The sequence below is a fragment of the Meles meles genome, chromosome 2 (assembly GCF_922984935.1).
Source record: "Meles meles chromosome 2, mMelMel3.1 paternal haplotype, whole genome shotgun sequence".
Taxonomy (NCBI): Eukaryota; Metazoa; Chordata; class Mammalia; order Carnivora; family Mustelidae; genus Meles; species Meles meles.
In genome coordinates, this window is record NC_060067.1 from 141,162,975 (window position 1) to 141,176,434 (window position 13,460).

General features: G+C 35.6%; 1 protein-coding gene across 6 annotated transcripts in view; it reads right to left on the bottom strand.

Annotated features, from left to right (window-relative positions):
• The window catches only part of NEK1 (NIMA related kinase 1), a 193,128-nt gene that overhangs the window by 29,769 nt on the left and 149,899 nt on the right, over window positions 1–13,460 (bottom strand). For all 6 annotated transcript variants that reach the window (XM_045997312.1, XM_045997311.1, XM_045997310.1 and 3 more), the window contains 4 exons: window positions 12,200–12,376; window positions 8,635–8,755; window positions 553–641; window positions 211–458 (listed from right to left, as the gene is read on the bottom strand). In XM_045997312.1, coding sequence (XP_045853268.1) covers window positions 211–458; window positions 553–641; window positions 8,635–8,755; window positions 12,200–12,376 — 635 coding nt within the window. The remainder of the gene's footprint in view (window positions 1–210; window positions 459–552; window positions 642–8,634; window positions 8,756–12,199; window positions 12,377–13,460) is intronic.

Genomic DNA, 13,460 nt, shown 5'->3' on the forward strand with positions numbered 1-13,460 from the left:
TTTGTCCTAATGGTACTCTCAGTGTACTCAATTGTACTCTCAATGGCAATTTCTTTTCAGAATCCCAGAGAAGAAGATGGAAGTTTTTTGTTCTTTTTGTTTATGTGTGTGTGTAAGAGTTTAAAACTCAGTATTATGGTTTATTAAAGAAAAACAATAAATAAGAAATATTACTAAAACAGATATTTTCCATTGGAGGTGCATACTTGCCTTTGGGTTGTTTGCATCAAATAGACCAGTTGAAAGTCCGATCAGCAAGGAACTCTGGTTTTTATTTTTTGGTGGTGAATCAGAGCGAGATCGTAGCGGAAAGGACTCTTCTGGTGAACACAGAACTGACTGAATTTGAGAGACTACGTTCAAGTGTTTTGAAAGAACCACTCTATGGAAAAATGGCTCTGGTTGCACAGGTTTATCTATATCACATTTAGGGTGCTGAGAATCACCTATTTCAGGTCCTGTGGTATAAAGGAAAGATTTTGTGATAAGTCTATACAGTACTTAAGCTCTATGTGATACTGAGAAAAGCACAGTATTTAACATGAGGCTTACTTATATCAACTTCACTAAGGTGATCCACATTCCTTGGGATTTCATCTTCAGAAACTTCATTTTGCTGAACAGTGATCCTATCTTCCATCCTGCCCAGAAGGATACATCAGTAGAAATACAATTTACTAGAAATAAAAGCGCTCTTAAATTAAAAAAAAAAGGAGCACAAGGTCACTACAATGCTGTGGTCCCTCTTCCAAATATTTTCCTGATTTATGTGTGTGGATATATATATATATATTTTTCTCTCTCATAATTGTATTTTTTACCCTGTTAAAACCTTCAATCATAATCACTAATCAGTCACAAAAACCAGCCTCACCGCTTCTTATAACTATGGTTCCCAAAATGTGTTCCCTAGACATTAGGAACACACAGAAGCTTGTTCAAAATACAAATTGCTCAGGGCCTACCCCGGACCTATCAATCGGAAGCTTTGGGGGATAAAGCCCAGCAATTTATTTTAATAAATATCAAAGTAATTCTAATCTTTGCTAATATTTGAGAACCACTACTTTAAGCAATCAAAATGTCCCTTAAGCATACAAATGGCTATCAGACACATGAAAAAATGCTCATCATCACTAGCCATCAGGGAGATTCAAATTAAAACCACATTGAGATATCACCTTACACCAGTTAGAATGGCCAAAATTAGCAAGACAGGAAACAACATGTGTTGGAGAGGTTGTGGAGAAAGGGAAACCCTCTTACACTGTTGGTGGGAATGCAAGTTGGTGCAGGACTTTGGAGAACAGTGTGGAGATTCCTCAAGAAATTAAAAATAGAGCTTCCCTATGACCCTGCAATTGCACTGCTGGGTATTTACCCCAAAGATACAGATGTAGTGAAAAGAAGGGCCATCTGTACCCCAATGTTTATAGCAGCAATGGCCACGGTCACCAAACTGTGGAAAGAACCAAGATGCCCTTCAACGGACGAATGGATAAGGAAGATGTGGTACATATACACAATGGAATATTATGCCTCCATCAGAAATGATGAATATCCAACTTTTGTAGCAACATGGATGGGACTGGAGGAGATTATGCTGAGTGAAATAAGTCAAGCAGAAAGAGTCAAATATCATATGGTTTCACTTATTTGTGGAGCATAACAAATAACAGGGAGGACATGGGGAGATGGAGAGGAGAAGGAAGTTGAGGGAAAGTGGAAGGGGAGATGAACCATGAGAGACTATGGACTCTGAAAAACAATCTGAGGGTTTTGAAGGGGTGGGGGGTGGGAGGTTGGGGAATCAGGTGGTGGATAATAGGGAGGGCACATATTGCATGGAGCACTGGGTGTGGTGCAAAAACAATGAATACTGTTACGCTGAAAAAAAAAAAATGTCCCTTAATAGCAGAAAATATAAAACTGTAGTACACTAATACTATAAAATATTATGCAGCCGTTAAAAAAAATGAAACAGAAATCTATGGGAAATACTGTGGAATGACAGTCTATAAATAAATTAAATGTAAATATATCTAATATATATTATATAAATAAAATAATATACTTAAGTAAACAAAGTAGAAACCTAAATATTTATATATTTATTTAATATATATTGCAACTTATTTATAATATAAATAATACATTTTATAAGTAAAATAAAATAAAATAAATTGATAAATTTATAAATAAAATATTTTATTAAGTAAGCAAAGTAATCTACAGATCAATTTGCATTAAATGATGTTAGGTTTCAAAAAATGGTATGTAGCACAGTATAAAATATAGAATGATATGCACCAAAAAGTTTTAACACGAAAAGAGAGTGAATTAATTGAGGAAAAAGGTAAAGAAGAACTGACAGTTTTTATCTCAATAAAGCTGGAATTAAATTCATGTATTATATATATTTTTTCAACAAAAACTTAAAGACTGGAAGAATACAGTCTAAAGGTTTAAAACAAACACAGAAAAAGATGCTCACCATCACTAATCATCAGAGAAATGCAAATCAAAACCAAGTAAGATATCATCTCATATCTGTTAGAATGCCTATCACCAAAAAGACAAGAGGTAAGTGTTGATGAGACTGTGGACAAAAAGGGAATCCTTGAGAGGAATGGGTGGTTCAGCTGGCGGAGCCTCTCTCTGCCTTTCACTCCAGTCATGATACCAGGGTCCTGGAATGGAGCCCCACATTGCTCAGCAGGGAGTCTGCTTCTCCTTCTCCCTGATAGTCCCCCCACTTGTGCTCTCTCTCTCTCCCAGACAAATAAGTAAATAAATCTTAAAAAGAAAAAAAAAAAAAAGAATCCTTATGCATTGCTGGTGAGGATGTAAATGGTGTGGCTACTATAAAAAATAGTACAGTTTCCTCTAGAAATTAAAAATAGAAATATCATACAATCCAGTAATTCTATTACTGGGTATTTATCCAGAGAAAACAGAAACATTAATTTGAAAAGATCTCTGTATCCCTATGTTTATTACAGCATTATTAACAATAGCCAAGATTTGAAAGCAACCCAAGTGTCAACTGACAGACGAATACACACACACACACACACACACACACACATACACAAATGGAATATTATGTAGCTGTAACAAGGAATGAGATCTGGCCATCTGCAACAACACAGGTGGACATAGAGGGTATCATGCTCAGTGAAATAAGTCAAACAGAGAAATACAAGAACCATGTGATTTCACATATTATACGTGGGATCTAAAAAACCAAATGAACAAACAAATGAAGCAAACAAAAGCAGAAACAGAGCCATTAATACAGAGAAATAACTGATAGTTACCAGAAGGAAGAGGGGGTGAGAAGATGGGCATAGGGGTAGGGGTTAGTTAGTAAGAGGTCCATGGTTCCAGTTATGGAATGAGTAAGTCATGGGAATAAAGGGAACACAGACATAGGGAATATAGTCAAGGGTATTGTAACAGTGTTGTATGGTGATAAATGATAGCTACACTGGTGATAACACAGTATAAGGTACAGAGCTGTCAGAAACTAATGTAACATTTTGTGTCAACTATACTGCAATAAAAACAACAACAAAAAACAAAAACATCAGTACCAGTAACTTATCTCTGCAAGTTTGGCTTATAAGCAGTTTTTGTTTTCTAATTCTTTTTAATGCTTCTCAAATTTAACTAATTTTTTACTTTTTCAGTTTTAAATTTAAAAAATTTTTCTATTTTTGATTTTCAAAGTTTTTATTTCTAATTATACAAGTAACACTTTTCTTCACTGAAAATGTAATGTTCCTTGCTTCCTCAGAAAGTTAAACACAGAATTACCAGATGCTACAGCAATTCTACTCCCAGCTATACACTCAAAAGAATATGGGTCTGCAATAAAAGCTTGTACACAAATATTCATACAAGCATTTACAACAGCCAAAAGGTAGAAACAATCCTGGAAATGACCCACTGTCATATGCTGAATGCCCACCAACTCTTAGTTGCCCCTATTGCCATCAGCTTGGTATACATCTTCCCATATTTTTCCTTGAATTTTAGAGAAACAGTGTTATTTTAATATACGGAAATGCCTTTTTATTCAGTACTGTTGTATTAATCATTTGATAATTGGGGCATATTTCCATACTGTTACATGAAGCTACATTTTATTCTTTAAAGTGCTATCTACTGTCCACAGTGCAGTATACAGAAACATCTTTATTTTTAGCAGCTTCCTTATTAATGATTACACTCTTCCAAATTATTTGTTACGATTCTCCTACAATAAACATTCTTGCATATGCCTCTTTGTGCCCATTGTAAGTAATCTTAGATACCAAAAAATAAAAGATGTATTATTACAGGATATGTACATTATTATTATTTTTAAAAAGATTTTATTTATTTGACAGAGAGAGAGAGGGACCACAAGCAGGAGGAGTGTGAGAGGGAGAATCAGGACAGGGAGAAACTCCTCAGCAGGGAGCCCCATGTGGAGCTCATCCCAGGAGGACCCGGGGATCATGACCTGAGCCAAAGGCGTCTAGACACTTAACCACTTAACCTTCTGAGCACCCAGGAGCCCTAGATATGCATATTTTAAAGTAACAAAATGGCAAATGGATTTCAAAACTGGCTCTCCCAATTTTTATGTGTGCTTGCAATGTATCAACGGCCCTAGGGCCCAACCTCACACCCGTATTTGATGCTATTATTTGCCTTCCTCCTGGCTTCCTGTTATTTTTGTGAAGAAACTTTCACTAGCAAAATACCTGGACTCTTGGCCCTACTCTTATTTACTCCTCTTCTTTGAGGAAGAACAAGTATCTGACATTCATGCATTCATAGTTCTCCCCTGAGTAAAGTTAGTCAGAAAACTTAGGAATTTGATGTCTTTTTTCTCACTGTATTGACTCTTTATAATCCATAAGGTATCATACAGTTGTATTTACTAGCCATATATGTGTTTTCCTCCCTTGTAAACAGCTATATTCATATTCTTTCCCCATTTTTCTCTTGGGCTTTGATCTTTTATTTCTTAATTTGCCAAGTTCTTTATGAATTGTGGATATTAAGGGTGCATCCTTTCTATTTGTTGACCTTTACGTCTTTAATAAATCAGATATTGTTTTGTTGAATGGCTTTAGAAATGAAACTTTTATTTTCAAATTGTGTTTAAGTGCTAGATATGCTATGTAGTATAGAGAAACAATATTTTTAGCTATTTTCCTTATTAATGATTATTCAGACTATTTCAAATTATTTGCTATAAGCATTTTTATAACAAGCATTTTGGCATTTTTATTTTTGTGCTCATGTCCAAGTCCAGCCCTCTTCCTGTTTTTGTAGATAAAGTTGTATCAAAACAGTCACACTTATTTGTCTATGTAACACCAATGGCTGCTTCTGCACTACTCAGGCAGAGTTGAGTGGCTGTATCACAAACCAAATAGTTTATCCAACACTGAAATTTTTACTACTAGGCTCTTACAGAAAAAGATTGATGGTCCCTGTTACAGACAATGGCAATGAAGAAACCTCCAATTATTTTTTATAAAGGAACCGTAATGATGACAAAATCCAACAATAATTTCCCACAACCAAAAGGAACTGCAAATGACTCTTGCAAGTATTAATACAAAAATTCTAAAATATGTAATTACCTTAAAATAATATGTCATGAACAAAAAGAATCTACTTAAGGTATACAGGATGGTTTATGTTAAGTAATCCATTAATATAATTAATTATACAGTTGACCCTTGAACAGTGTGGAGGGATGGGGTGCTGGCTAAATCCTCTATGCAGTCAAAAATGTGTGTGTAAATTTTTACTCCCCCAAAACTTAACTACTAATAGACTACTGTTGACCACAGCCTTCACGATAACACAGTTGATAAACACACATTTTGCATGTTATATGTATTATATGCTGTATTCTTTTTTTTTTTTTAGAGATTTTATTCATTTATTTGACATGGGGGGGGGGTGGGGAGCAGACTCTCTGCTTAGCAGAGAGCCTGACACGGGGCCTGATCCCAGGACCCTGAGATCATGACCTGAGCCAAAGGCAGAGGCTTAACCCACTAATCCACCCAGGTGCCCCTATCTGCTGTAGTCTTAAAATCCCTAACTTTTATTTTTGTCAGTATTCCAAGCTACACAGTTTCCCTGCCAGTTTTTTTTTTCCAAATTGCCACAAACCTCCAAAAACTTTTCCAATATATTTATTGGAAAAAAAAAATCCATGTAGGACGAGCTGCCATGCAGCTCAAAACTGTGTCATTCAAAAGTTAACTATACTGGGGCGCCTGGGTGGCTCAGTGGATTAAGCCGCTGCCTTCGGCTCAGGTCATGATCTTAGGGTCCTGAGATCGAGCCCCGCTTCTGACTCTCTGCTCAGCAGGGAGCCTGCTTCCTCCTCTCTCTCTGCCTGACTCTCTGCCTACTTGTGATCTCTCTTTCTCTGTCAAATAAATAAATAAAATCTTAAAAAAAAAGTTAACTATACTAATAAAGAAAGGAAAACATATATATAAGCAGTTCCATAGAGAATGAAAACTATTTGGCAAAATTCATTCCTAACTTTAAAAAAAATCAAAGTATCAATAGAAACTATCTTAGTTAAAAGGTACAGTCATGCCTAATGATGGTTAACAGGAGAAACATCTTCACTAAAGTCAAGAACAACACAGAGGTACTCCCTATTTCCAATATTTGACACTGTATAAAAGATACTAACCAAGGCAATTACAGAGAAAAAAATCAGTGTTAAAAAAATTGGAAAGACATAAAATCATCACTGTTTTCATAAGATATAATTGTATATCTGAAAAAAGCAAAGGATTCAACTGAAAATCTATCCTGAACAATAGTAGGTATCAGTAAGATAGTGCGATACAAAATCTATATAAAGAAATCTAAGCTTTCATACACACAACCTTCTAGTTATAAAATCTCACAGAAGAGGGACCATTTATAACACTAAGCAAAAGAATATTTCTATGAATAAGCTTACCAATAAAAGTGTAAAGCCTAGATGAAGGAAACTATAAAAATACTCAAAACAAAGGCCTATCAGGTTCTTTGTGGATAGGAAAAACACATCATGTTGATTTTCCCTATGTTAATCTATGAATTTAATATCTCAATAAAATACCAATTAATTATTTTCCTGGGAAAGGTAGGCAAAATTTAGTAAATTCCAAATTCAAAGGAAATATTACACAAGCAAAAGTAGCCAAGAAAACCAAAAAAGAAGAACAAAATTAAGAAAATTTAGTATACATTAAAAGTGGCATTTTTTAATCTTGCAGGAAAGATGAACTTTTTAATAAATACAACTGGGAAACAGCATAGCCACCTGAAGGAAAACTAAACCCCTATCCCAGAATAAATTCCAAATAGATTAAAGATTTAAATGTAAAAAGTACCCACGTTGAAAGTACTAGAAAAAAGACTGAAAAATTCTTTGAGAATCTTAGAAAGAACCAAGTATCTCTGAATGATTATTAAAATCCAGGTAAACATGACAATTAAAAAAAAAACTTCTGCATGTCAAGTATCTCTAATATTTAAAAAGTTCTTACTGATTTTTTTTTTTAAAAGATTTTATTTATTTACTTGACAGAAAGAGGTCACAAGTAGGCAGAGAGGCAGGCAGAGAGAGAGAGAGGGAAGCAGGCCCCCTGCTGAGCAGAGAGCTCGATGCGGGACTCGATCCCAGGACCCTGAGATCATGACCTGAGCCGAAGGCAGCGGCTTAACCCACTGAGCCACCCAGGCTCCCCTTAAAATGGATCAAATACATAAATACAGAGAACTCACGGAAAAAGAAATACACATGAAACTTAAACATTTTGAAAAAATGTGCTCACCTTACCAATAATAAGAGATAGATAAAGTAAGAACCCAAACCAAGATACTATTTTTTTAACCAATCAGAGTGGCAAAAATAAAAAACTTTGACATAAGTTTGGCAGGGCTGGGGGAAATGAGATGTTTCATACATTCTTTCTGAGAATGTAAATTAGTACAAACCCTGGGAAGAACAGTAAATGAATTACAAATGCAATTTATAAGAATGCAATTGACACAGGAAGTCAACTTCTATGCATTTATCGTACAGATGTATGTATATACATGCAAATGACCTTACGTAAAAGGTTGTTATTCACTGAAACATCATTTGAAATATCAATTAATGTAAGATATCAATTAATGTAAAAGACTTGCTGAGTTGTGGTATATCCATACAGTGGATACTAAGTAGCCATAAAATAAGAAAAAAATATATAAAAAATTCCTAGGTTACTGACTAAAAATAAAAAGGTGAAAATACCATATGTGTTAACTTCATTTAAAAGGGAAGGAGACATTTTTGCTTTGTATACATTAAAAATATCTGGAAGGAGAAGAAAATGGGAATCTGCTAAATGGGGACAGAGTTGGGAAAGACACGTTTTACTCTGTATCTTTACATACTTGATTTCTGAACCACATGAATGTAATATCTTTCCAAAAATTAAATTATTTTATAAGGCATTATAATAATAGGATATAGTACAGTATTAGGTTATTACAGTATTTTTTAGAAAAGAATTACAAAAAGGGAGCCAGGTTTTGAAATGAAAGGAAAAAGAGGTAACATACTCAGTTTCCTTTGTTTCTTTTATCTCACTAATCCACACATCAATAATCGTGCATGGCAAGCTACCATCTTTATTTGCTCCACCTGGCTCTTGTAGAACTTCTGTTTCTAAGCCATCAGCTTCTGAAAATCAAAAACACAACAATAAACATGTCAGCAAAATCCATCCATAGATATTTGAATAAATATTCTATAAATTATCATTACCTAGTTTTAGGCTAACATACTATTTATAACAAAAAATTAAATATTTTATCTGTAGATCTTTAATCTTGTTAATTCTTTGGTTATTTTCTGAAAGTAAATACTAATGAGAAAGTTCCTGTCTTCATTTGCTAACTTCTCTTCTTCCTCGTCAATTCAGATTATCGGTGCTTTGTTTTTTTTTTAACATTTATTTATTTATGTATTTGAAAGAATGTGCGTGCATGTGTTAAGCATGGGCGGGGAGGGGCAGAAGGAGAGTCTTAAGCAGACTCCCCACTGAGCAAGGCCTGATCTTAAGTCCCTCAGTTCATGATCTGAGCCACAACCAAGAGTCAGACACCTACCCAACTGCATCATTCAGGTGCTCCACAATGCTCTTGTTTAAGCCACCACCACCCCCCTTTTTTTCCCTGGAATCCATACAATCTTTCATTCTCTATTTTTAAAATTTCCAATTAGCTTGTCCTATTTAGGAAGAGAATTGATATTGTATCAATCCTTAAAGTTTTTATTTTACTTAAATGATTTCTTTTATTCAACTGTATAAAGAAAGCACTTGGAAGAAAAAAAAATCTTTTAGTTATTATTTTTTCAAAGATTTTATTTATTTATTTGACAGAGAGAGAGATCACAAGTAGGCAGAGAGGCAGACAGAGAGAGGTGGAAGCAGGCTCCCTGCTGAGCAGAGAGCCCAAAGTGGGGCTCAATCCCAGAACCCTGAGATCATGACCTGAGCCGAAGGCAAAGGCTTATTAACCCACTGAGCCACCCAGGTGCCCTCTTTCAGTTATTTTTTAGTGAATAATTATTCATTAGCACCTTAAGCCATACCAATATGACTTATTCTACAAACTAGATTTTTTACTGTAAAATCTAAAATATTTACTATCTGGCTCTTTGTTAGGAGATATTTGCTGACTTGTACTAGGCTGTATAGTCTCTACTATACGGCTAACAGGGTTCTGTTTTGTTTATCTTTAAAGAAAAGGCATAAGGTACCTATTAACTATAATTCTAATAAGTAAGACTATTTAAGTTATCATGGTGAATTAAAGATGGTCACAGAAAGGTCTCTGACATTTTTCTCATGTAGAGGGGGCCTCTACGTCCCCTCTCCTCGAATTTGGGCTGGCATTGTGATTGTCTTAACTGAGTACAGTTCAAAATTATGCCAGTTCCAGCTCCAGTCTTCAAGAAAATTGGCAGCTTCTACATTGGAATCTGGAAGCCTAAACCACCATGAAAGTTTATTCTGGAACAACCACATGGCAAGTTTCTGAGACTAAATAAGGAGTGGGAACCAGCTAAACAGGCTCGCTTGAGACACCATGCATGGAATGACATCATCTTGCCCCTTCCAGAATAAGCCTAGTTGACGTGAATACCAATGAGTGGTACTAATGTCTCATGGAGGAGAACCTTCCCAATTCCTAACCCACTAAAATGTGAGATAAAACAAGTTATTTTAAGCCACTAAGTTTTGGGAATAATTTGTTTTGCAGCAATAGATATTGAAACAGAATTTCCTATATAAAAACATGGTGCTGACATAACAAAAGCTTAAAACACTGGTTTTGGGACACGGCAGTGGGAAGAAGTTAAAAGTACTTCAAGGAGACTGCTGACGAGAGATTAGCAGTGAAAAAAGTTTCTGGAGGCTAGAGAAAAGGAGATTCTTGTTCAATAGTGCCAGAAAACATGGTGCCTGGAATAACAATGATGATAGAAAACATACCTAAGAGACTCAATGATCTAGCTAAGATGCTATCTAAGCAGAATGTTAAAAGTTCCAGCTAGCTTCTTTAGTAGACTTTGATAAAGTTGGAGAGAGATTAATTGAAGAAAGAACTATATAGTTTATGAGGACAATGTAGAAGAGAAAGTCCAAGTTAATTCCTTTCAGGCAGTTTTCTTAAGAGAAAACATGGCCTTAAAACAAACACTGAACTCAGGGCAGATTTTACTGGTCAAAGATGAAGTCAAGGAAGGGAAGGAATGAAGAAATAAAGAAAAAAAGAAGAGTGGTTAAATGTAGTGAATGTCAAAAACATTCATACAAAGCCCACAAAATTAAGAAAATTCAACTTGCAGAAACTCCATCAGCTTGGATTGCAGAGGAAAGAAAGATGCAGTTTAGAAAGGCCCCAAGGGCACTATCTTTGGTGCAAAGGAAGCAAGCTGACATTGCAACACCTCACTGGCGTTGCAGAATTTCTATGGACCAGTGATTGATATGTGTTTCCCATTTTCCTTGTTTTTGTAAAGAAGTCTCTATTCCTGTTTCACTATTGTATGTTAGATATATAGAAGGCAAGGGACTTCTTTTTCACTTACAGGTCTTGTGATTAAGAGTAATTTTACTCAAAGAATTGTACCCAAGAAAATTCACCTCTACATAGGCCTGACTTGGATAACAGCTTTAGGCATTCAGCCCTCTTAATAAGAAGAGGCTTTGCGGTGCTTGGGTGGCTCATCAGTTAAGTGCCCGACTCTTGATTTTGACTCAAGTCATGTGCCCAGCTCCGTGCTGAGTGTGAAGCCTGCTTGGGATTCTCTTTCTCTCTTCCTCTGCCCAGCCCCATGCTCATGCATGGCTCTCTCTCTTTCTCAAGATGAGGCTTTAAGAAGGGGTAAGTGCATTTTATACATGGAAGAAAATGTAAATATTTTTTTATTCAGTGGCAGACTATGGCAGATTACCAATGGCTACAAATTCTTTAACACTCTTAAATTGGATAGGTGGGCTCTGTTTTACCTCCTTTGAATTTAGGCTGGTTTTGACTGCTCTACCAAGGAAATATGGCAGAAGTGATATTGTGCGAGTTGAGACTAGCTTTAAAAGTATAAGTAGCTTTTACCTAGGATCTGTGAGCCCTGGCCACCATATAAGAAGTCAGTCTACCTTGCTGGAAAGAGTTATGGAAAGGTGTAGAGACTACATGAATAAAGAGGGGACTAGTTGAACACAGCTTCAACCTGCATCTGAAAGACACCAGTGAAACCATCTTGAACCCATCAGACCAGGCTGCTAGCTGAATATTACCAGTGATCCCAGAGACAAAGCACATGAATTATAAAAATTACATTAGTCAAGCCTTGACTTAATTCCTGAAACACAAAATCAGGAGATATAATGAAAGTGTTGTTTGTTTTAACACTAAGTTTTGGGGTGATTTATTATGCAGCATTAAAAAAATCCAGACCAGTTATTAAACATAGAAAAACAATGAACCTAATTTGAGATGAATCACCCAAACATTTACACATATTTTGATGATCTGTTTTAAAAGGCCTGCTTATATAGAAGAAATTATATAGAAGAATAAATTAAATAGAGCTCATTTTGAGTTATGAAAATACCATCCACATTTCCTTCTGGCTTCAATGACGTCTGTGAAGATGCTTCATTAAACTCTGGACTGTTCGTTTCAACAGAAGAATTAACAGTAGCTGATGGATTCATTTCAAGTGAAGTATATTTTACTTTTTCTTCTCCAGTAATTAAAGGTTTGTAATTCTCCCTTTCAGGAGAAGTCTCTGAAACAACAACAAAAAAAGAATGATCATGCTACATTCTCAAAAATAACTTGAATTTTACCTATAATGGCATTTACAGCAAAATTCAGAAATTGCATTCTTAAAACAGGCAATTACTGAATAAGCTCTGTTATAAGTTGATAAATGATTAAGGTATACGACAGCTAAACTTCATTTTATTATTTTTTAAAAATATTTATTTATTTGTCAGAGAGAGAGAGCACAAGCAGAGGGAACAGCAGGCAGAGGGATAGGCAGGCTCCCCACTGAGCAAGGAACCCAATGCAGGACTTGATCCCAGGATCCTGGGATCATGACCCAAGACAAAGGCAGACACCGAACCGACTGAGCCATCCAGGCATTCCCTACATTTCATTTTAACTATACATAATGATATTTAGGATGATTAACATATGATTTACTTTCTTCTCCCTTTTGTTGAAACTAACACACATGTGTCATAATGTATTTTAAATCACTAACTGTTTTGTTTCTGGAATTGCTAGTTGCTTCTAATTGCTCAGAAACTTCCCATACTTTTTTAAAAAAGGATTTATTTATTTTAGAAGGAAGGGAGGGGCAGAGGGAAAAGGAGACTGAGATTCCCTGCTGAACACAGAACCCAATCCTATGACCCTGAGATCATGACCTGAGTTGAAATCAAGAGCTGGATGCTCAACCAACTGAGCTACTCAGTTCCCCTAAACTCCCTATACTTTTAACCGATGCCACAAGAGAATGGATTTACCTCAGAATAATTCATTGCAGTTATCTGTAAGACACACAGGCCACTCCCATTCATTCCTTGAAGACGTTACTTTCTAACTCCCAGTCAGGAGATCTGCCCAGCACTAATTCTCTCTTACCTAATTTAGAAGATTGCCAGATCTCCATTAATAATCCTTCCCGTCTCTGGGCCTCTCAATTCCTCTCCAATGATTTTTATCTTCACCCTACCTCAATCTCCAGTTATCATATATCTTAGAGAGCTTGTCACTAACTAGAGCTCCTCAAAATTTTCAAAGCTAAATATCTCACCTTCTAATTTCTAACATCTTTTTTCCCACTTCTCTCCCTCTACTAT